Here is a 22,750-nt window from a genome sequence, read left to right on the forward strand (position 1 = left end):
CCTAATTCGAACTACACTTAGAGGAGACAAAATCAAATGTGACTGCCCCGTGGTGCAGGCACAGTAAATCCACCCAAACAAGTTCAGCCCCCGCGTCACTCCTAGGAGCGGCACGGGCGGACCCCAGCGCCGGCGCCACCACTACTCCCCATCCCCTCCCACCCCCTCGCCGTCGCCGGCGCACGCCAGCGGGCAAAGCCCCCAGGCGGCCGGTGGTGGCGGGATTTGTTTCCCCACACGCACAGGTGGTGGTCGGGGCTGGGGTGCTGCAAGTCAACGGCAGCTCCGGTGACGCTCAGGTGGCTCTATCTGTGCGTGGTGGCTGTGTGATGCGGCGGCTTCTGCTGCTCGCCGTTGTCCCTCGCGGTGGCTGCCGCGGGAGGTGCGGGCTGTGGCCCTCGGAGGCGGGCGGGCGTGTTTCTGCTCTCGGGTGGCTGCGATGGAGGTGCGGTGCGGGCGCTCTTGAGGCCGGCGGCGCGGATCTGCCTCCTGGGGTCGTGGGCAGGGTCCGCCGACGTGGGGCGAGCGTGTGGGGATGTGCTTCGGCTGCAGCGGGGCGAATCTGAGAGCGTGATGGCGGGTGGTGCTTGGACGCCGGGGCGGCGGCCCCGGACCTCTTCTTTGGCAACGACGGCTGTGGTGGTTGTGTGGGCAGCGCCATGGCTGGAGCTCGGGGGCGTCGGTGCACTGCGGTCGGCCGTCGGTCGTGCCAGGGACGCTTGGTGCTGGCCGGAGGGTTGGTTGCTGCTGTTGCGCGGGGCTTCAGATTTGACCAGACGTGGCCAATTCTCGCTCCTACAGTGGTGATGGGGTAGCCTTGTCGACGACTCTGTGTGGTGCGGGTGGCGGCGGCGAGGCTGTTCTGATCGGTGGCTCCGGGCTCTGGACGTTGGTGGTGGTTCAGGCAGGCGGTGGCTCTCGTGTGCCGGTGCGAGGGAAGGGCTTCCTTTACCTGCTCGGGGCGAAAGCCTTGCTCCGGCCTTGGCCGAAGCCGGCGGCGGCGACGCCTATGGGCGCCGCACACCTTCTTGGAGGCGTCGCCGTTCGAGGGCCTTCAACCTCTTCTCTCACACTCCGGGGGAAACCCTTGCTCCAGTTCTTGGAGTGGATGATGGCGGCGCTCCGGTGTCGCGGTCCTTCGTGGAGGCATCGTTCTGGAGTGGTCTTGGCCTGGGAGATTCATCGGCTCGGGTGGTGCACGGCCTTGGGGCCGGCGTGAAAGTCGGAGCGGCGGCTCTAGATCTCGTCGTCTTGGAGGGGTGCCGGCATTGGTCACGTGGGTGGCAGTGTTGTTGGCCAGCCTGGTGCGCAGCCTCGGGGTCGGCGTGGATGTCGGAGCGGCGGCTCTGGATACGGTGGTTGGGTGTCGGCTTTGGTTGCTCGGGTGACGAAGCTGACGACTCGCCTGGTGCACGGCCTCGGGGTCAGTGTGTGGGGTTTCTGTCTGTACGTCGGAGCGGCGGCTCCGGAGATGGTTGTAGGGTGTCGGCTCCGGTTGCTTGGGCAGCAGAGCAGGCGGCTCGCCTGGTGCGCGGCCTCGGGGTCGGCGTGGATGCCGGAGCGGCGGCTTCGGTCTTGGTTGTTGTTGGGTGTCGGCTATGGGTTGCTTGGGTGACAGAGCCGGCGGCCCGGCTGGAGCGCGGCCCTGGGGTCGGCGTGTGTTTCTTTCGGTTATCCCTAATTAGCCGTGAATGTTAGGTTTTCGGGTCCGGTTTTCCTTATAAACTGGTCCAACTCTTTTCTTCTAAATGAAATGCAGGAACCTCCTGCCCCTTTCGAGGTGTTCTCGAAAAAAAATCAAATGTGAATAGTGTCAAATATTATTCACCCCAAAGCTGACACTATTCATAGTCAAATTTGTCCTTTTCAAATCTCTAATTGTAGATTGAGTTTTGAGCTGATTTTTTGAAGTTGTAGGCATACCGGGCAGGTATGCTGTACATTTTTTCAGATTTTTTTGGATTGTCTAAATATGAAATGTTTGGGTTAATCCTACGATCTCATCTAAAGTGTTGATCCTATACTAGTCTCCCCCTATGAAAAGCTGAGGTACTAGGCTTCGCCGCAATTCATACCAGAAATTGAATGACAACCATCACGTTCTCTAGGAAAACATTCCCGGCGAACGTTCACTAGATATCATTTCCGTTAATCTATCCCAGGAGAATCAGCTTGGGAAGCAGGTTTGTTAGAGCTTTTGCTTCTAGGTGGGATGGAAGCTGGGAACCGGTAGCAGAAAAGCGATGGACATTCGTCAGGACGCAATCCGCGCCAAGAATCAAACGGCAATGAGCATGTTCACTGGCAAAACATCAACATCGAGCGTTCCCTAGATACCATTTTTCGAATCTATTGTAGGAGATTCAGCTTGGGGAGCTGGTTGATTGTTAGCGGTTTTGCTTCTGGGTGGGCAGGAAACTAGGAATCGATAGCAAAAGGCCAAACAAAGGCCTGTTAATTAAATGCACTAGACTTTTAAGTTACAAGTCCGAAAAAGATTCATACTTAAACTTCGTACATATCTCGTTGAGGAAAGGAATCAAGAAACCTTTCCAAATCAAAAGGAAATTAAGAACGGACAACCAAAATGCACTGCTTGGAAGCAAGCTCTGTCTGACAACACTGAAACTGGCAATCCAGATCCGTGGGTGACAAAGCATGAAGACGACATTGCAGATGATATGTTATCTCGAATCTCCTTGGTGGCTTTATCTCCTGACCAGTACTCATAGTTACACCAGGGCTCTGGATTTTGATCCTGTAGGAGAATATCAACATTTGTGGTCAGCTGATGTAACTTAAATGGTAAATCGCGCCACTTGAAATATCAGATGAAAAAGCTATTTTGGTGAAACATTCTATTTCCTTTACCAGATGAAAAAATTTCAGTTGCTTTACCAGATGGAATTTTTCATTCACCAAGTTTAGAAGTTTCTGGACATTATTAAAAAATATATGTTGGGGGAGGGTAAATTCTATATCTGTTTGAAGATCAAATTCAATCACCTCTATGTCTATCTACTGAATTTTCATGATGATTTGGTTGCTTTAAATTGGTACAGCCATAACATCATATGGGCATAGCCAATGTATTTTTTTCACCAAAAATGTACTCCCTCCGTAAACTAATATAAGAGTGTTTAGTGTTAGAAGTATAATTATGTTTAAGTTAGAGATTAGGAGTTAAAGATAGGATTGGTTTAAACCATGTACGACTTTTCCCCTACACCAAGTCTCTCCCTCACATGTACTTCTATATATACCCTACACATGGGTCAGGTCAATACAACAAACATTAGTCATACTACAATTTCCACATGGTATTAGAGCGGTTAGTCTCACGACGCCGATCGTAGGACTTCTCACCACTTCTGCAGCGCGCCGCCCCCGGGGAGATTAATCTCTTCTCCTCGGGGGCGCGGCACCCGATCAATCAAAGGTTAGATTGGTCTCGTAGTTTAGATCCAATTTTCAAGTTCTTCATCAGTAGATCAATTTCAGGTTTAGAAATTCTCATTAGATCAGTTTTTCCATTAACCACCAAAAGAATCCGGCGATCCCTAGATGCAATACGTCCGGCGTAGGCATCCATCCGGATCGCATACACGGATCTCCCGGCGGCTGCATCTGCATGGACTTCTTCGTCGATCTGATCAAGCCGTCGCCGATAAACCAGGAAGCGGCACACTCATGCGGCGCGGCAGGCTTGGGCTCTACATCGCTAAACTGCCCAGCCGCCACACGTACAATCCGATCAGCGCGTTGCTCATGCAGGCGATCTCCACGCCGACGGCGCCCGATGTACTTCACGGGCTGTCTCCGGGCATCAGGAGGGACCATGCACCGGCACCGGGAGGGCGGCGGCTTCCCGATCCACCCAAAACAAGAGGAACATGCCGTCCATGCGTGTTGGCAGTACGTGAGCAAAAACGAGCCAAGTGCAAATATAATTAACGATCGTCCATGTTCAAGTCTCCATGCAGGTTCATCAGCCTCGTCACGGACTACACACGGACTCCACTATTTGATGGTGCACTTCCATTCAGTTTTCCGTCTACGCGACTACGGCACACATCAGCCGTCTTGTACGCGTACGTGACTACGACGCACCGGCCGAACTCGTCTACATCGACATTGACCCGCTACTTCTGCATCGAGCCGGCTGACCTGCACCGACTGCACTGTCGCCCACGCAATCTTCGAGCCACGTCCACAAACCGCTGCACCAAGCTTCTGCACCAAACCTCATGCCGCGACACCAAGCTAGCTGTACATCTACGGGTACATCGCGCCCAACAAAAAAAAAATCTTCGTCGAGTGCATCTACAAGAAGCGATCACGACTTGCATCATCCACATGCCAGGCCGGTGTGGAGAGAGATGCAATCCTTCTTAACTTCTCCGGCAAGACACGGCATCGACACTTCATCGCCGCGGAGGGACGCCTTCAAGTGACGCATCATCGTCGACACGCCGCTGCTACGCCAACGCCGACACTTCATCGTCAAGGTCTTCATCAACGTGGTCTTCATCAACACCTTCGTCAACACACCGCCACTGCTTTGTCCACGAGATGGACACCTAGCGTCCTCTGACAGACTTTTCTGCAAGACACCACCACGACGACGGCAATGACCGCGTCACGACGACGGCATCGACTACGTCATCCACGACGGCACGACTGCATCGACATGGCGTCACTACAGTGACGACCCTACACGGCCGCACGGTTCTGGCAAAACTGATGTGTGCTCGATGAGTTTCCTCTGGTCCTGGCAAAACTGGTGGACTCATCGCTGACGGCACCCTCTGACATCCGCAGGGTGCATCGTCCACGGCTGCAGCTCCGTCCTCTACAACATAGAGCATTTTTTTGCGCCTCCGGCTTTGTGCGGCTTTATCATCCATGACGACTACTTCATTGACCACGACTACCTCGACCACGGCTACATCATGATCGGCTACACCGACATCGACACACACGACCACGTCTACAACAACACATCAGCGACAACTCCAGTCAATAGCGTCCGCGTCGTCACCAGCATCCACGCCACTCCCGCTGTGACTGCAGGAGGGAATAGAGGAGAGACAAGGGAGGCACCAGAAGGGGACACAGTCACCGCCCTAGGTGTCGACCCACCAGAGACGTAGTGATGATGGCGCGGCGGAGAAGACGACGAAAGCACAAGAGTTCAAATTCAGTTGTCATCGTCCGCTTCACTCCCGCTACGACTGAGGGGGAATGTTAAAAGTATAATTATGTTTAAGTTGGAGATTAGGAGTTAGAGATAGGATTGGTTTAAACCATGTACGGCTTGTCCCCTACACCAAGCCTCTCTCACATATTGCACTCTATATATATCCCACACCTGGGTCAGATCAATAAAAAAACAACAACATAATATTATCATCCTACATTTTCCATATTTAGATCACTATTTTAGTGATCTAAACACTCTTATATTAGTTTACGGAGGGAGTACCAAGGAACTGTCATTATATTGAGGAGTATATAAATGAGCAGAGGGCATATGCTAGTTCTTCTGCTAAAGTTGATTACACATACTCTCCGTATATCCGCATATCTATCATTAGCTCCCATGTGCATAGATAAAGAAACACTAAATCATAAAAAAAAAAAAGAGGGATAACCATAGATATGCTATTACGAGACATGCCACTCAGCATATCTATCATTAAATCACGCAGCATCTACCAAAGCAATATAGTAGGCCAATAAGGGTAGGGAAACACTACACACTTGATTCCCTCAATGGAAATTTATTTAAAATCTGAGACTTTCCAAGACGACTGTTATAACAAAATGGAGGAATTGGTAGAGAATATTGAGAAATCAGCATCTGTAACTATTAAGTGCACCATAGAAAAAGAGGTTGAGGCACCTACTTCAGATGTTCCTTTTGTCCTGGCAAAACTCGCTTCCGCAACAACATTTGGATGCCTCAACAGGGTGGTTGACATCGTCAAAGTCAAGTCCATAGTCCTGTGGTCAACATGTGCACAAAAGAAGATTATGCATTTTGACGTATAACTTAAAAGTAGGCAATAATCTAGGCAAGAAGATTTCACTAAACAAACAAGGAACGGTAGCTTGACAAAACTATTGATGGATTTGCAGAGACACAATTGAACATAAGGTCTAGAAGTCTTAAACATAAGATTGAACAGAATCCTGTCAGCATATTAGAAACAGTTTGGCCCATATCTTGGTCCTTAGATTCACTAGTGTACGACTGATGCGGCACAATGGAGCTTAAATTAATGTAAATTGGCTTACTGCATGAAGTATACCACCTACCCATGTAAGTTCTTCAAATGGCTTTATTTGCCTTGTGGTGAAAAACGCCGGCTGAACGAAACAAAAGAATAAATAAACAATCTTCATATGTTTCAAACTTGATTAACACACAAAGGCCAGTAAATAGCTGGAGTTGCATACGTACATGGTAGTAGTGGTGGTCGGGTGTCTCAATCTCAACAGGTATAACAATAAGATTGGCATCAGAACACCTGCACCATACCATGACGTACCAAGTCAACAAATTCTCAAGAATAAAACATTCCAAGTCAATCAGTCGAAATTCAAATTATTGATTCAGCATACTATGCAAGCAGCATTTTTTTTGGTTTCTCTCTACCTGTGCATTCAAATCTTGTGTTATGAAGTGCTATTAGATAGCTTCAAACTAAAGTAGCATCATTTGCACATCGTAATCAAAGTATTCAGATAAGGAATAATACAAGCATATTCTACTAAAGTACACATATGCACAAATAAAGATAGTGTTAACTTCTATAAGTACAATTTTAGTCAAATTTGTTTGCGATTTTTATGACAGTGCTGGTGGTTGGGGGGGGGGGGGGGGGAGGGTAATCATAAAGGGAATATTACTTACCTATGGTTTATGAACCTTGCCACGTTCCCATAAAAGGTGCCATCCAGACAGAGAGCATGGTCGTCCTCCAGAACATCTTCAGTGACCCAGTCAGCATCAAGCAACGTAGGGTAGGTATGCTTACCTTTTGACGCCATTTGATTGTTTCGCTCATACAGCTCACTGTTTGTTAATATTTCACCAACATACTCACAAATAAATGCGCCCCGAGGAAGTTCCTCAGCAGCCCGCACTCCCCATCCTTTTTCTCCAGGGGTTAAGAAAACCTGAAACGACACACATTACGAATGAATATAAGAAAACATGCATGATGTGCTGAGGACATGAGTATACACAGAATGCTCAACATTTCCACATTAATCTAAGGCAAAATAGGACCCTACATTCAGTTACCATTGCTGTATTAATTGAAGTTGAAATAGAAAGAAACAGGTGCAACATTGCCACATTAATCAAAGTAAAAATAGAAGGATCTATACAGCTTGCCTGGAAGGTACTGATTAATCATGTATACATTGAACCGCTTGAAGTCATATAAGAAACAGTGAAATACAACTATATTTTTAATTATATGCATTAAATCCCTATAATGAACAGAATTCTATTTTTAATATATATGCATATGGAGCTGCCAATTACACAGGGAATTCAGTTAGTTCTGCAATACTCCCTCCTTGCCAAATTATAGTGCATATAAGTTTGTCCTAAGTCAAACTTTGTAAACTTTGACCAACTGCATAGAAAAAATTATCAAAATCTACAATACAAAATCAATACCATTAGATTCCGCATGAAATAAATTCTCATATGGTATATATTTGCTTTCCCGTAAAAACAAATTTTGCTATTGTAGATGCTCATATTTCCCCCCCTATAAATTTGGTCAAAATCTACAAAGTTTGACTTCAGACAAAACTTAGATGCACTTTAATTTGGCAAGGTGGGAGTAGTTGCCAACTGGCACCGATTAATCAAAGCTTTATCTTTGGTGTAATAGGGCCATACCAAGAGCTTAAATGGGTACAGACGACTTACCTGTAGATTTTGAGTAATGCCTCGCTGCACCACACGATTTCCACAATTTCTGGTGCAGCCACATTTACTCCAGCATTCCTTAATAAATTTTCTTATAGGGTGTCCTTTACAAGGATTCACCTTGGCGTTTGGTGACTCAGAATTTACAATCTTCACTCGTTCCCTTGAACAAATTTTGCAGTAGAATTTTGGAAGCACGGAGAGACAAGAATTGAGAAATTCTTCCTTAAGCAGGCCGTCTCTTGTATAAGCAAAGTCGCCTCCAGTTTCTGCTGCGCATGCACAAGGAATTGGTTCTGCTAGGCAGTCTCCAAAGCAGTCTGAGCAGCAATTGTCATCTCCTATTCTAGCAAGCGAAAGATTCACATATGCATTCTGGAATGTGATATTGCGTGGTATATAGTGAAAGGGAGGAGGAAGAATCCCATTGCCACCTTCATTGATTATGGGAATTCTCACATGTTCTTCACCTTTTGTTATGTCATTGACATCATGAGCTGGTCCCTTGGGCTTGGCAATAACCAGCATATTACTGGAACTGCTCTGTTCTTCAGCAGTAGCAGTAGAGGGGCAAATACCACCATGGATCATGCTATTATTAGGTGGCATACACGAGGAACCAGCTTGATTTGGCACTGAAGGCTTAGATAAAAAATCCATGGCAGGAACTATTTGTAGCATTCCACTTTCTCTTGGTTCACTATATGTATAGTCCAATTCAATGATAGACTTGTTGTGCACGTCATTGTATGCTGGAGGATTTTGAAAGAAAAATACAGAAATTCTAAGTAGTTAGGAGTTATTAGAGATTAAAATCCTAGGTTAACAAGGCAACTGAAAACAATATTAATAGGGCAGCCACAACAAGATGATGCTATCTTTTTCTCCCCCCAAAAGAAAGAAAGATGATGCAATCTTTGAAGGAAAAACCGGACACCTCAGGAGCAATTGCAGTAAACATATCGGTATCACTAAAGAGTTATTCCATTGTTTTTATAAATTCGAAATTCACAACAGTACAGCTCCTATGTCAGTATGCCAAAGGTAGGCTTATAGGCTTGCACACAAGCCAAAGGTAGTAGACAAACTGGTAAACAGTGCACACCAAAGGCCAGTGATGCATTGAGAAAATAGCACTGAAATTAACAAGAGTTTCTACAATTCAATGGTAGTCGTTTTAGTTTTTTTTCTTAACACAACAGGATGTGTGTCATATTTGGATGTTAAGAGGTGCACTGAAATGGTGCAAGTAAAAACAGAGCCCAAAAACAAAGAACAGGGAACAGTAAAACAAGATGTTTATTATGAAACTAACCCTGCAAAAAGACAAAAAACAAAGAGCAAACTAAAAAGCAATAAAACCAAGGCAAGATCTAAGCTAAAAACGGCCAGGAGGCCTGGAGTGCGTAGGGCGACTAGGGGGGCGACCGGCGGGGTGACCGCGGGGCCGCCGCCTCCATTCTCCGGCGACATTCAGCGGGTGGGGGGCTGGTTCTGGGCCCTCGCCGACGCCGACGATGGGGATGAGGAGGTGGATGCGGCGCCGCCATCTCCGCCATCGCCGACGCCTTCCGACATCGCCGACGCCGACGAGGACGATGGGGATGAGGAGGTGGATGCGGCGCCGCCATCTCCGCCATCGCCGACGCCTTCCGACCATCTGTGCGAATTCTTCAATGCCGGTTATGATGAAGATGAAGTGGCGACTACGGTCGACAAAATCTTGCCCCTCGATGATCCGGCTAGGGTTGGGCTTCACGCGGGAGATAAGAAGGAGATGCTGCGCCGTGTCGTTCATCGGAGAACAGCGGCGGCGGCGATCCGGCCATGGAAGGGCCCCCTACCTAAGGTAAGTTTACCGAACCTAACTCTTTTCGATTTGATTCGGCCGGACTCGTGGACTACGGTGACGCGAAGAAAGAAACCTCGTCGGGCAGAGCCTAGATCGGCGCCGGAGGTGACCGCGGCGGCGAGGCCGGCGATCACGGCGTCCCAGATCAGGGCGGCTCGCCAGGACCGTTTGAAATCGCTCCTGGGCCAAAGTGGGTTGGATTCGGATGTTGGGCCGCAGAGTATTATTGGGTCGGGGACTGTTGGGTATGTGGCCCAGACAAGTCCGGTCCAGATTGATATCGAGGGGGACGACGCATGCATCGTGGTTCGATCGACGTCGCCGTCTTCCTCCATGCGTCCTAGGGTTTTCCGGCGACGGACGTCTCGGCTTCGCTCCATCGGGATTGGTCGAGCTCGGCGCATCCCACCCCTTGGGGCCATGGCGGGCCGCGATGCAGCTCCGCCGCCGGGGAACAAGCAGGCCGCGCCAACCGGGGCTGGCCGCGCCGAGGGAGCACCGCCGCCGGGCGCTGGCAGCGGTCGTGGTGCTGCGCCCTTGCCGGTCCCTGGCTCTGGCAGCGGAGGTGTGATGCCCTCGCCATCTGCAGCGGGGCGGGGTGCTGTGGTGCTCAGTGGGGTGGCCAATGCGGCGGCGTGTCGCGGTGAAGGTGTTCTGCCCGGTGCTCGGCCGCCGACGCAGGGCTCGGCAGTGCTGCCTTCGGCCGGGCGAGGCGGGCCAGTTCACGGTCCTAGACCATCGGCGCCCGGCCTGGCTGGGGTGGCCGCTGCAGGCCGGGGTGGCGCGCCGCCCCGGCCACCTACGCCGGGGAGCCAAGGAGTGTCGCCAGGTCAGCAGCCTTGGGCGGCCCCGCCGCCTCACTTCGTCGCCCGGCCGACTATCGACACAGCCACCGCAGACCACGGGGGTTGGAGCTGCTTCGTGTACGCCCCGGGGTTAATGGGGCGATGATGGTTACAATGCATATGGGGATGGTCAACACCGTGGTTCCTCGTCGACGGGTGGTGGCCGTGGTCATGCTTGGCAGAGCAATGGTTCGGCGGAGAGGCCTTTTCTGGGTCCTTCGGGTGGTTTTGTTGAGGGGGCATCTGGCCCAGGCTATCGACAACGGGGTGGTTTCCGCGGTCATCGTGGTGGTCGAGGCGGTCGAGGTGGCCGGTACCGTCCACGACAGCCTCCTCCGCCTGTTGTTGTCGAGCAGACGACCGCTGGCGGGGCTGCTGAGGAGCCGGTGTTGTCCAGTCAGGCTATGGAGCTGGTGACGGCGCTCGCTAATGCTGAGGTACCCGGGAATGAGACCTTGGGGTCAGTGTCAGCAGAGGCGACAGACAGGGCTGATTCGGTTAGGGCGTCCAAATGGGCGCGCAAGAAGGAGAAAATGTTATGCTATCGTTGTGGAGAGAGGGGTCATTTTATTGCTGAGTGCGTGGCTGAATCATGTGATACTTGTGGCAAGCCGGCACATGACTCGGGGGAATGTCCGCTTTTGCGAGATCAGGCACCGTCTCTTATGATGTATGGAGTGTATTGTGCTGAACTCACGTTATTTGAGTCTCTTAATGAGAGGGAGGTTCCTGACGAGGCACAGAGCATGACCACTAGGATTGTCAAAGTCACCAGAGGAGAGGTCTCTGACACCCAGATTGTGCAGAGGCTCAGGGAGTTAGCTCCAGGGGACTTCCAGTGGGAGCTCCTTAGTCTCGAGGCAAAGTTGTTTAGGGTTGAGTTCCCTTTGGTGGAGGATTTGCAGAGACTTCTGAGTTTTGGGATGTGCAAGGTGCCGGGTACAGATTGTATCCTCAAGTTCCATGAGTGGAAGAAGGTTGAGCCTCAGGGTAAGCCTCTTACTCAGGTTTGGCTGCGTTTTTTCGGGGCTCCCTCGAAGCCGATGCAGGATGCTAGGGTCGTGGCTAGCTTGGGCATTATGATGGGGAAAACTAAGCGGGTGGATATGGCTTTTACCAGAGCACACGGGGTTACCCGATTGCCGGTTAGTGTTCTAGATATTGAGTTCGTGCCTGATGTGGTCAAGTGGACATATCGAGGCCAGATTTATAACCTCGTGATTGAGTTTGAGGATGAGAGTCTGTTCGCCGAGGCGGCTAACGGGACTGATGTTGATATGCACGAGGGAGATGATAGCTCGGGAGCAAAGGAGTCACCAGTCAATGATACTGGACGGGAGTTGTCCAATCGACCGGGGTCCGTTTCTCAGACACCCGGGGATGGGACGGGACCACCCTCCTCGGTGCATATGACCTCTCTGAGATTTTGGTCTTTCAAGCCTGCTTCTGCGCCTCCAAGACTTTGGAGTGATCGGGTGGAGTCTGACGAAGTTTTTGAGCTCGCGCTACCTGCTTTGGATTTTGAGGTTGCTGTGAGTCCCGTCCCTGGGGCCTCGCCGATCTTGGTCAGAGGAGAGGAGGAGTCTAGGCAGGCGGCCACTCCCTCACGTGCTCAGCACGTTGACTCTCCTCAGGACGAGGTTCCGGTGGTGGAGGTCTTACCTTTGGGAGGGGGTCCGGAGCAGGTGGCCTCGGCTCTCTCTTCTTCTCCTGCGGTGCAGGAGCTGCAGGGGCGGTTCCGCCTTTTGAAGGGGGATCGGGGCAGGCGGCTCCGGTGCCCTCTCCTCCTCTCGCGGTGGACGAGTTCTCGGTGGTGGTCTTACCTTCGGGAGGGGGTTCGGGGCAGGTGGCCTCGGAACCCTCTTCTTCTCTCGCGTTGCCGGGGCTGCAGGTGGCGGCTCCGCCATGTGGAGGGGGCTCGGGGCAGGTGGCCTCGGAGCCATTTTCACCTGGGGCGCCTAGGGTGGCCGCCACTCCTGTGGTGGGTGGGGAGTTCGTGCAGGTGGCCCATGCACTCCCCTCCCCCGGTGCGTTGTCGTCTCCGTGCTGTGGGGCGCGACTGACGTTGGCAACGCCGTCGTGAGCCCCACCGCTTTCTGGCATTCCCGCTGGTTCGGCCATGGTCGTTGAACGGCTGCGTGTTTGGGGTGAGGCAGGAGGCCCCACCCCGAGTAGGGTCACTCGGGAGGAGGTTATTGCTTTTGGAGGGATTCCGGACCCGGTCTCTAAGGGGCGATGGTTGAGCTGCCGTCTCCAAGATCGCCCGAAGATTGACGACATACAACAGCGGTGCGCCATGAGGGCGGCCAAGCTTCATGACATTGAGGTCACTACTGGTATGTCGGTTAATACCTCTAATTCCATTCTGCATTTTTTTTAATGATGAGATTAGTAATAATGCAAGTCAATTAGGAGTTTCACTAGGTAGTACCGTAGTAATGATAGTGAAATTTCAAATTCTATTAATGATATCCTGGATTTAGAGGCAGAGCGGGCTTTAGAGATGATTCGTAACTTAGCAGCGATTAAGCCCTTGAATGATTCCGACTTTGATGCTTTGGGGGTCAGGGTGCTCGATAATTTTTGTGCGGATCTTAGACCTCCCCTACCTAAGTCTGAGGAGGAGGATGATACACCTGAGAATGTTGTGGATAGACCTTCTGAGACTGGTTGTGAGGACCGGCTGGAGAGTCAGAACATTCCTAAACGCAAGTGGAAGCGGAAGATTTACCCGGCTTCCGCGGTGCATAGGAGTGCTAGGATCCGTACGGCGAAAAAATTTCATGACGAAATATGAAAGGAATCTTTTGGAATAGTAGAGGTCTGAAAGACTTGGCTAAAAGAAGGTTTCTTGCAGAGGCGTCTATCGAGCATAGGTTGGATTTTATTGCATTGTCGAAAACTGGTAGAGATAACTTTTCACCACAATTTCTAAATACTTTATCGGGAGGTATTGATTTCGACTAGCATTGTCTGCCACCGAGAGGGAGATCGGGTGGGATCTTACTCGGAGTTAGATGCGATTCGTTCGAAGTTCGAAGTGTGGTGATGGGTGATTTTGCAGTTAAGTTTCGGGTGCGGTCGAAGGCTGATGGGTTTAATTGGTCTCTGGTGGCGGTATATGGTGTCGCACAGCCCGAACTCAAACCTAAGTTCTTGGCTGATCTGGTTAGGATTTGCGGCTCTGAGCAGCTTCCAATCCTGGTGGGGGGTGATTTCAACATCATTAGAAGGCGTGAGGAGAAGAACAATGATAACTTTGACGGGAGATGGTCGTTCATGTTCAATACTATCATTGAAAGCTTAGATCTGAGAGAGATAGAGCTGTCGGGGAGAAAGTTCACCTGGGCTAACGCGTTGCCAAATCCGACGTTTGAAAAGTAGGATCGAGTGTTGGCCAGCGTCGAATGGGAATAGAAGTTTCCCTTTGTAACAGTTCAGGCTCTTTCCCATGGTATTTCTGACCATACGCCTTTATTTCTTGACTCTAGTGCGGCCACCCACTTGGGAAACAAAAACGAGTTTTCGTTCGAGCTTGCTTGGTTTGAACGAGACGGCTTCTTTGATCTCGTAGCCAGAGAGTGGGCTAATGATGCAGGAGGTAGGACGGCGCTTGAGCGTTGGCAGAATAAGATAAGGCACTTGAGAAGTTTCCTTCGTGGGTGGGCTAAGCATCTTAGTGGGATTTATAAGGTTGAAAAGGAACCGCTCCGTACCCTTATCCAATCCCTGGATGTAAAGGCAGAAACCACGGTTCTACCGGCCTCGGAGCTTCATGCCAAGCTTGACGCGGAGATGAGATTGAAAGAGCTTCTTCGAGAAGAGGAATTAAAGTGGGCGTTGCGGGCCAAGGTCCGACGAGTTGTCCAGGGGGACGCGAACACTCAATTCTTTCACATGATCGCTAATGGCTAACACAGAAAGAAGAGGATCTTTCAGCTTGAGCAAGATGAAGGAACCATTTTAGGACAGGAGAACCTAAAATTATACATTACCGAGTATTACAAGCAGTTGTTTGGGCCTCCAGAGGATAACTGTGTGTCTCTGGATGAGTCCAGGATCAAGGATGTTCCTCAACTTACTGCTATTGAGAATGATATTCTAGCGGCTCCTTTTTCTGAGAAAGAGGTGTTTGAGGCCATATCGCAGATGGAGAATAATAAGGCTCCCGGTCCAGATGGATTCCCGGCTGAGTTCTATAAGAAGTGTTGGCATATTAAGGGGGATCTATTGTCATTGTTCCATGATCTATTCTCTGGACAGCTTCAGCTTTTTCAGCTGAATTTTGGAACGATAACCCTGCTTCCTAAGAAAACAGAGGCTGTGAGAATTGAGCAATTCAGGCCCATCTGTCTTCTTAATGTTAGTTTCAAAAATTTTACCAAGGTCGGGACTAATAGGCATGCAGATTGCGCATTCTGTCGTGCAGCATACCCAAACTGCTTTCATGCCGGACAGGAACATCCTCGAAGGGGTTGTGGTCCTTCATGAAATGCTCCATGAGATTCACACGAAAAAACTAGATGGAGTTGTTTTCAAGGTCGAGAAAGCGTACGATAAAGTAAAATGGCCTTTCCTTCAACAGGCCTTACGCATGAAGGGTTTTGATGAAGCTTGGCGGCGCCAGGTAGAATCTTTCACGCAAAAAGGGAGTGTTGGAATTAAAGTGAATGATGACATAGGTCATTATTTCCAGACACACAAGGGCCTGAGACAAGGTGATCCAATGTCTCCTGTTCTGTTCAATATTGTGGTTGATATGTTGGCAATTCTGATAGGTAGGGCAAAGGAGGCCGGTCAGGTGGGTAGCCTGGTGCCTCATCTAGTTGATGGAGGTGTGTCCATCCCGCAGTACGCTGATGATACGATCATCTTTATGGAGCACGACTTGGCAAAAGCGAGAAATATGAAGCTGGTGTTATGCTTATTTGAACAATTGACCGGATTGAAGATTAACTTTCATAAAAGCGAGTTGTTCTGTTTTGGTAGAGCCAATGAGGAACAAGAGGCTTATAGGCAATTGTTTGGATGCGAATTGGGGACATTACCTTTCACGTACTTAGGTATACCCATTCACCATCGTAAGCTGACAAACAGAGAATGGAAGTGCATCAAGGAACGGTTTGAGAAGAAGCTGAGTTGCTGGAAGGGCAAATTCATGTCATATGGAGGCCGATTGATTCTTATTAATTCGGTGCTCACGAGTATGCCTATGTTTCTCTTATCTTTCTTCGAAGTCCCAGTTGGTGTTAGGAAAAGGCTGGACTTCTATCGATCCCGATTCTTCTGGCAGAGTGATGAACTTAAGAGAAAGTACCGACTAGCCAAATGGGATATCATCTGTCGACCAAAGGACCAGGGGGGCCTTTGTATTGAGAATCTTGAAGTCAAGAACAGATGTCTTCTCAGTAAGTGGTTGTATAAGTTATTAGTTCAGACTGACGACACGTGGGCGCAGATTCTCCGTAGTAAGTATCTGCAGTCCAAGACTTTGTCCCAGGTGACAGTGAGACCGACTGACTCACCTTTTTGGAAGGGGTTTATGAGAGTCAAAGCAGCCTTCTTTAATAGAACAAAGTTTATAGTCGGTAATGGCACCACCACTCGCTTCTGGGAGGATACTTGGCTTGGTGAAACGCCGCTGGCGCTTCAGTATCCGTCCCTGTATTGTATTGTTCAACGACGTGATGCTCTTGTTGCAACGATTATGCAGTCCATTCCCCTTAATATTCAGTTTAGGAGGGCGCTTGTTGGCGAGCGGTGGGAAGCATGGCTTCATTTGGTGAGTAGACTGATGGAGGTTCAGCTATCTCATCAGCCCGATCAGTTGTGCTAGAAGCTTACTAGGTCTAGCGAGTTCACAGTTAAGTTGATGTATATCGATGTCATCAACTCTAGTACTATTCCTAGTTCCAAAGATGTTTGGAAAGTCAAAGTTCCTTTGAAAATTAAAGTGTTTATGTGGTTTGTACATAAACAAGTCATATTAACAAAGGATAATTTGGTTAAGCGCAACTGGACATGATCTACTAGGTGTAGTTTTTGTGATCGGGACGAAACCATCAAGCACCTATTCTTTGATTGCCCGTTGGCGAGAGTTTTGTGGCACACGATGCATATTGCCTTTAACATTACTCCTCCGAATTCGGTCAGTACGTTATTTGGAACGTGGCTTGTTGGGATAGACTCCGAAACAGCTAGACACATTCGCATAGGAGTATGTGCTTTGTTGTGGGCAATTTGGAGCTGCAGAAATGATTTGGCTTTTAACCGAACAACAAATATTCATTTTTTGCAGGTTTATTCCGAGCCACTGCGCTGATCCGTATGTGGTCGTTACTCACTCCGACGGAGGCCAGGGAGCGTTTGGTTACTGGATCTATCCGATGGGAGATGGTAGCGTGGGATATCTTCAACCGGTTTGGATGGCGGTCATGTAATAGGATAGGCGATTAGTTTACCTATCTTTGTTATGCCGGCCGGTTGTGGCTTCTTGGCCTTTTGTTTTTGGCGTTGTGGATCTTTGTGAGCTTGCCGTTATTTTGTTTTCAGACTGTAAGACCTTGTTGAACCTCTTTATTTATCTATAAAGGTGGCCGTATGCATCGTTCTGATGCAGAGGCTGGGGAGTCCCCCCTTTTCGAAAAAAAAGGAGGCCTGAAGTGCACTGTCAAAGTGCCTCAGCTCCATCAACTACCTGCCACAGCTCTCCTTCATCAAAGGTGGACTTGATCGACTCCTAGAACCTCAGAATCACAACATCAAACACAGGCATTGGGTACCCACCAAATTTCCCACAACGTTATCAAGATGAGAGTGCGCCACTTTTAAGTCTATGAGTTATAAATTTTATGACCGCTAATTTCTATCACACTACAAACTATATTATGAAATAAATTGATGGCACATTTACTAATCTTTTCTAGGATGAAAAATTGGGAACCATGACAATTACTAATAGTGAAAGTTTTGCATTCCGCAAACAGCCTATATTTGGAAAGTATAAGAATACTATCAAACTCAGGGCATCAAGATAACAATATTTATTTTGTATATGTATAACAGAAATGCAAATAAAATGTTTTTGCTCACCAAATAAATCAATAGAAAGTGTGAGACATATTTGCTAAACAGAAATTACCTCTCTGATGGCTGGAATCTTGAACTAGTGGGCACATAACTGCCAGTGGGGTCTCGAAAGTAGGAAGCTCTTGACCTTGGAGTGATAAAGCTGAACTATCTTCATCTGTCAATGTATCCTTGAGAACATTGATTTCCATGTTTGTTTCTTCAATCGGCAGTTGCGAAGAAGACAACTGCAATGTGTTCCCAGTGGCACAAACAGTTTGAGGGCACAGCTTGCCTGCTTCTTGCTGCAGTGGAGCTTCAGCCAACTCTGTCTTCTCATTGACGCGCACCTTGGATGTAGGTTTTCGAGAATGATGTTTTATCTTAAGCTTCTTTTTACAGTGATCCGAATCAAGATTCTTCATCTTGTTAGCTTGCATTTGCTGTTCTTCCTGTACCAAAAGTGGTAGAGTAAGGAGTTATAAGAGAAATTTTGCCCCTCAATACATTATATTCTGGCTAAATGGTCAGATCAAAGCAGACTACTTTGGGATCTGGCCCGTCGAATATGGCATCGGTTAGAACCCGAAAGTCATCAGCTTCTATAAACTCCCAGTTGTGATCATACAACTCTAGTAGATTCGCCAACACTGGTGAAACAGTTTCTCTCTGAATTCCAATAGCACCCAGATATGTGACAGCAGCATCAAATCTTTCCTTGCAAACCTTTGAAGATGCCATCCTCCATACAATGGAAGAAATCAATATAGCACATCATACAGAAAGTGACACCCTCAAAGAACCAACTGATAAAAAGCATAAATACACAGAAAAAAGTTAAGCTAGCAGCCTAGCACCACAAACACATTACGAAGACATGTCATGCAGATAACGATATTATTGGTACATTACAGAAAGCTGTGTAACTGCTAAGTGAATGAAATTTTGGCTGCAAGGGCCAGCAACAAGATTAGTATATTGCTTCTCAGAGCAGGATACTTGTCTCTGAAAATGTAGAATGGAACCGCTCTTTTTTTTTTTCGTTTAGAATTGAAGTTTTGTGATATGACAGATCTAGTGTACCAACTGGAACTTCTCTGAAAATTTACAGGCCATCTGCACAGTTTCCTTAATGAGATGCAGAGCATCAAAAGCTCGGACTGTACCGGATATATACTGACTTGTTAACACTTCATACCCAATGCAGCATGCACGCAAGTCCAGTTCCTAACATGCAACAGACATGGCAAATCGAATAATCTGATGTAAATCAACATACATTTTGTGCCTTTGGCGCTAAATGTATGCGGTATGCCCCTGAACCTGGGAGCATTTTGTGTGTGTACTAGTGTATCCGTTTACTGAATCTCTTATCACCGTCAGAGATGTTAATTGTGCACTAAAAATATCATCCAGAATTTGCAACATTTCGCGTATAATCAAAAGCAGAGCATCCAGTCGTATTATCATCACCACAAAACGGCGAACCCCATAATCAAGGAACGGAGAAAAAATGATCAAGAAAACCCCCGCATTCCGCATCGCCACAGAGACAACACACGCAAACCTCTTCAGTCTTCAGTACAAAAACCAGCGCGAGGGATTCGAAGCGGGGATTGGGATCTGGACAACCGAGCGTCATCTCGAGGTTACCCAGCGGCGGAGCGCCTCCAAACTCTGAACCAAAAGAGGGCGTCAGAATCCGTAGAAAAGTAAGACAAGGCAAAAAAAAAAACATTCTGCAAACAAGCGCGCACGCACCTCCTACGCCGATGCACGGGGAAGCGCCCGAGGCCTCCGCGGAGGATGGAGGCGCGGTCGCCGCCGGCCGAGAGATTGGGGTTTTGCCGTTTTGGAGCGGCGTTGCCGGCGTTGGGGTTTTTGGGATGGTGAAGAGGCTGGTTGGTGGAGTATATAACTGGGGGGAGCAGCAAAACAGAGCGTGGAAGTCCAGGCGACGAGAAGAGGGGAAGACGGGAAGAAGCGGGCGGTCGGACGCGAAGGTACTGCTCGCGAGCACATTTGCACCCCGGAACACAAAAAAACATTGAGAAAAAGTTCGGAAAATTCTGAATACTTTTTGTGATAAATTTTGACAAATGTTCTAAGTGCTTACAAAGTTTCGACGTGGAATCACATTCGTGGAAGCCGTGCCAAAGAGAACAAGATCGATGCTGATTTTGTCTTTTTTTTTTCGCCGTGACTTTCACAGATGTGATTTCATCATGAAACTTTGCAAGCACATAGAACATTTGTCAAAGTTTGACACTAAAAATTCAGAATTTTTTAAACATTTTTTCAATATTTTTTGGTGTTACTGTTCATGGCGACCGCATTTGAGCTCGCGAGTAGAAGGAGACTTCCGGCGGTCTACCCCTCCATAGGGATTTTTTTTCCTTTTAGTATTATTACGAGTGCACGGATTATGCATCTCTATCAAAAGGCCTTAACTTCTCAAAACATTAACCGAGCCTATGTTAGGTGCTAAAATATTTTAGGAGGCGTGTTGGCCGCCTCTCAATTTTGAGAAGTCGAGCCAACTACTCAGCAAAAGATTCCCTTCTCCCACTCTGCCGCCTCCACATCGGAGCTGAAGAAAATATGCCCTAGAGGCAATAATAAAGTTGTTATTTATATTTCCTTATATCATGATAAATGTTTATTATTCATGTTAGAACTGTATTAACCGGAAACTTAGTACATGTGTGAAAACATAGACAAAACAGAGTGTCCCTACTATGCCTCTACTTGACTAGCTCGTTAATCAAAGTTGGTTAAGTTTCCTAATCATAGATATGTGTTGTCATTTGATGAACGGGATCACATCATTAGAGAATGATGTGATGGACAAGACCCATCCGTTAGCTTAGCATAAATGATCGTTTAGTTTTATTGCTATTTCTTTCTTCATGACTTATACATGTTCCTCTGACTATGAGATTATGCAACTCCCGAATACCGGAGGAACACTTTGTGTGCTATCAAACGTCACAACGTAACTGGGTGATTATAAAGATGCTCTACAGGTGTCTCCGATGGTGTTTGTTGAGTTGGCATAGATCGAGATTAGGATTTGTCACTCCATGTATCGGAGAGGTGTCTCCGGACCCTCTCGGTAATGCACATCACTATAAGCCATGTAAGCAATGTGACTAATGAGTTAGTTACGGGATGATGCATTATGAAACGAGTAAAGAGACTTGCCGGTAACGAGATTGAACTAAGTATGATGATACCGACGATCGAATCTCGGGCAAGTAACATACCGATGACAAAGGGAATAACGTATGTTGTTATGCGGTTTGACCAATAAAGATCTTCGTAGAATATGTAGGAACCAATATGAGCATCCAGGTTCCGCTATTGGTTATTGACCGGAGATGTGTCTGGGTCATGTCTACATAGTTCTCAAACCCGTAGGGTCCGCACGCTTAACGTTCGATGACGATTTGTATTATGAGTTATGTGATTTGATGAACCGAAGTTTGTTCGGAGTCCCGGATGAGATCACAGACATGACGAGGAGTGTCGAAATGGTCAAGAGGTAAAGATTCATATATTGGAAGGTTACATCCGGACACCGGAATGGTTCGGGTCATATCAAATGAGTTTTGGAGTACCGGAGGGGTTACCGGAACCCCCCGGGGAAAGATATGGGCCTATGGGCCATAGGAGGGAGGCTAACCAGCCCACAAGGGGCTGGTGCGCCCCCCACAAGGTAGGAGGCCGAATTGGACTTGGGAAGGGGCGCCACCCCCCTTTCCTTTTCCTACTCCCTTTCCTTCCCCTTTTTCCCCTCCGGTAGAAGGAAAAAAAGGTGGGGCCGAATCCTACTAGGACTGGAGTCCTAGTAGGACTCCCCTCTCCCTGGCGCACCCCTTGTTGGCCGGCCTCCTCCTCCCCTCCTTTATATACGGGGGCAAGGGGGCACCCCAAAGACACACAAGTTTCTCTTAGCCATGTGCGGTGCCCCCCTCCACAGTTACACACCTAGGACATATCGTCGTAGTGCTTAGGCGAAGCCCTGCGCCGGTAACTTCATCATCACCATCGCCATGCCATCATTCTGACAGAACTCTCCCTCGACCTCAACTGGATCAAGAGTTCGAGGGATGTCACCGAGATGAACGTGTGCTGATCGCGGAGGTGCCGTACGTTCGGTACTTGGATCAGTTGGATCGCAAAGACGTTCGACTACATCAATCGCGTTACTAAACGCTTCCGCTTTCGGTCTACGAGGGTACGTGGGCGCACTCTCCCCGCTCATTCTATGCATTTCCTAGATAGATCTTGCATGATCATAGGCAAAATTTTGAAATACTGCGTCCCCAACGTATCTACTTTTTCAAACACTTTTGACCTTGTTTTGGACTCTAACTTGCATGATTTGAATGGAACTAACCCGGACTGACGCTGTTTTCAGCAGAACTGCCATGGTGTTATTTTTGTGCAGAAATAAAAGTTCTCGGAATGACCTGAAACTTCACGGAGAATATTTTTGGAATTAATAAAAAATACTGGCAAAAGAATCAGCACTAGGGGGCCCACACCCTGTCCACGAGGGTGCAGGGCACGCCCACCCCCCTGGCGCGCCCCCTGCCTCGTGGCCCCCCTGAGACTCCACCGACCTCAACTCCAACTCCATGTATTCACGTTCGGGGAGAAAAAAATCAGAGAGGAAAAGTTGATGCCCCCTGTTTTTCTAGATTATAAGAGTATGGTAGCACATGATTTTATTGTTAAAAATAAGAAGAAGATGCTTAAGTACAATTTGATATTCGGTAAAACTCACTGTGAGATTATTACCTTGCCTACACCCTCTTTGTTTAACATACTTTCAGGCGCGTGCCTCATATTGCTAGAGGACATTTATGCATTCTGGAGGCTGACACAAGTCCCAGAGCCTGAGCCTGAGCCACCACTTGACCCTTATCGGTAGTCTGTTTATCAGTGGGATCTGGAGAAGATCGCCAACCAGTGGCACCCTGAGGACACTCCTACATACACCGGAGAGAGTAGCTTTGATCCGTG

The 22,750-nt window shown here is 48.3% G+C and overlaps 1 protein-coding gene and 1 pseudogene across 1 annotated transcript; one reads left to right on the forward strand and one right to left on the reverse strand.

Annotated features, from left to right (window-relative positions):
- Positions 1–573: 573 nt before the first annotated feature.
- Positions 574–5,153, forward strand: LOC123039454 (uncharacterized; annotated as a pseudogene).
- Positions 5,154–5,910: 757 nt separating this feature from the next.
- On the reverse strand, positions 5,911–8,614 carry LOC123039456 (histone-lysine N-methyltransferase SUVR4-like). Its single transcript, XM_044462618.1, has 5 exons — positions 7,955–8,614; positions 6,920–7,185; positions 6,467–6,533; positions 6,322–6,372; positions 5,911–6,006 (listed from the first exon to the last, which is right to left on the reverse strand). Exons 1-5 carry the CDS (start codon positions 8,612–8,614, stop codon positions 5,911–5,913), a joined length of 1,140 nt encoding a protein of 379 aa, XP_044318553.1.
- Between the last annotated feature and the right edge of the window lie 14,136 nt (positions 8,615–22,750).

Source organism: Triticum aestivum, chromosome 2B, assembly GCF_018294505.1.
Source record: "Triticum aestivum cultivar Chinese Spring chromosome 2B, IWGSC CS RefSeq v2.1, whole genome shotgun sequence".
Taxonomy (NCBI): Eukaryota; Viridiplantae; Streptophyta; class Magnoliopsida; order Poales; family Poaceae; genus Triticum; species Triticum aestivum.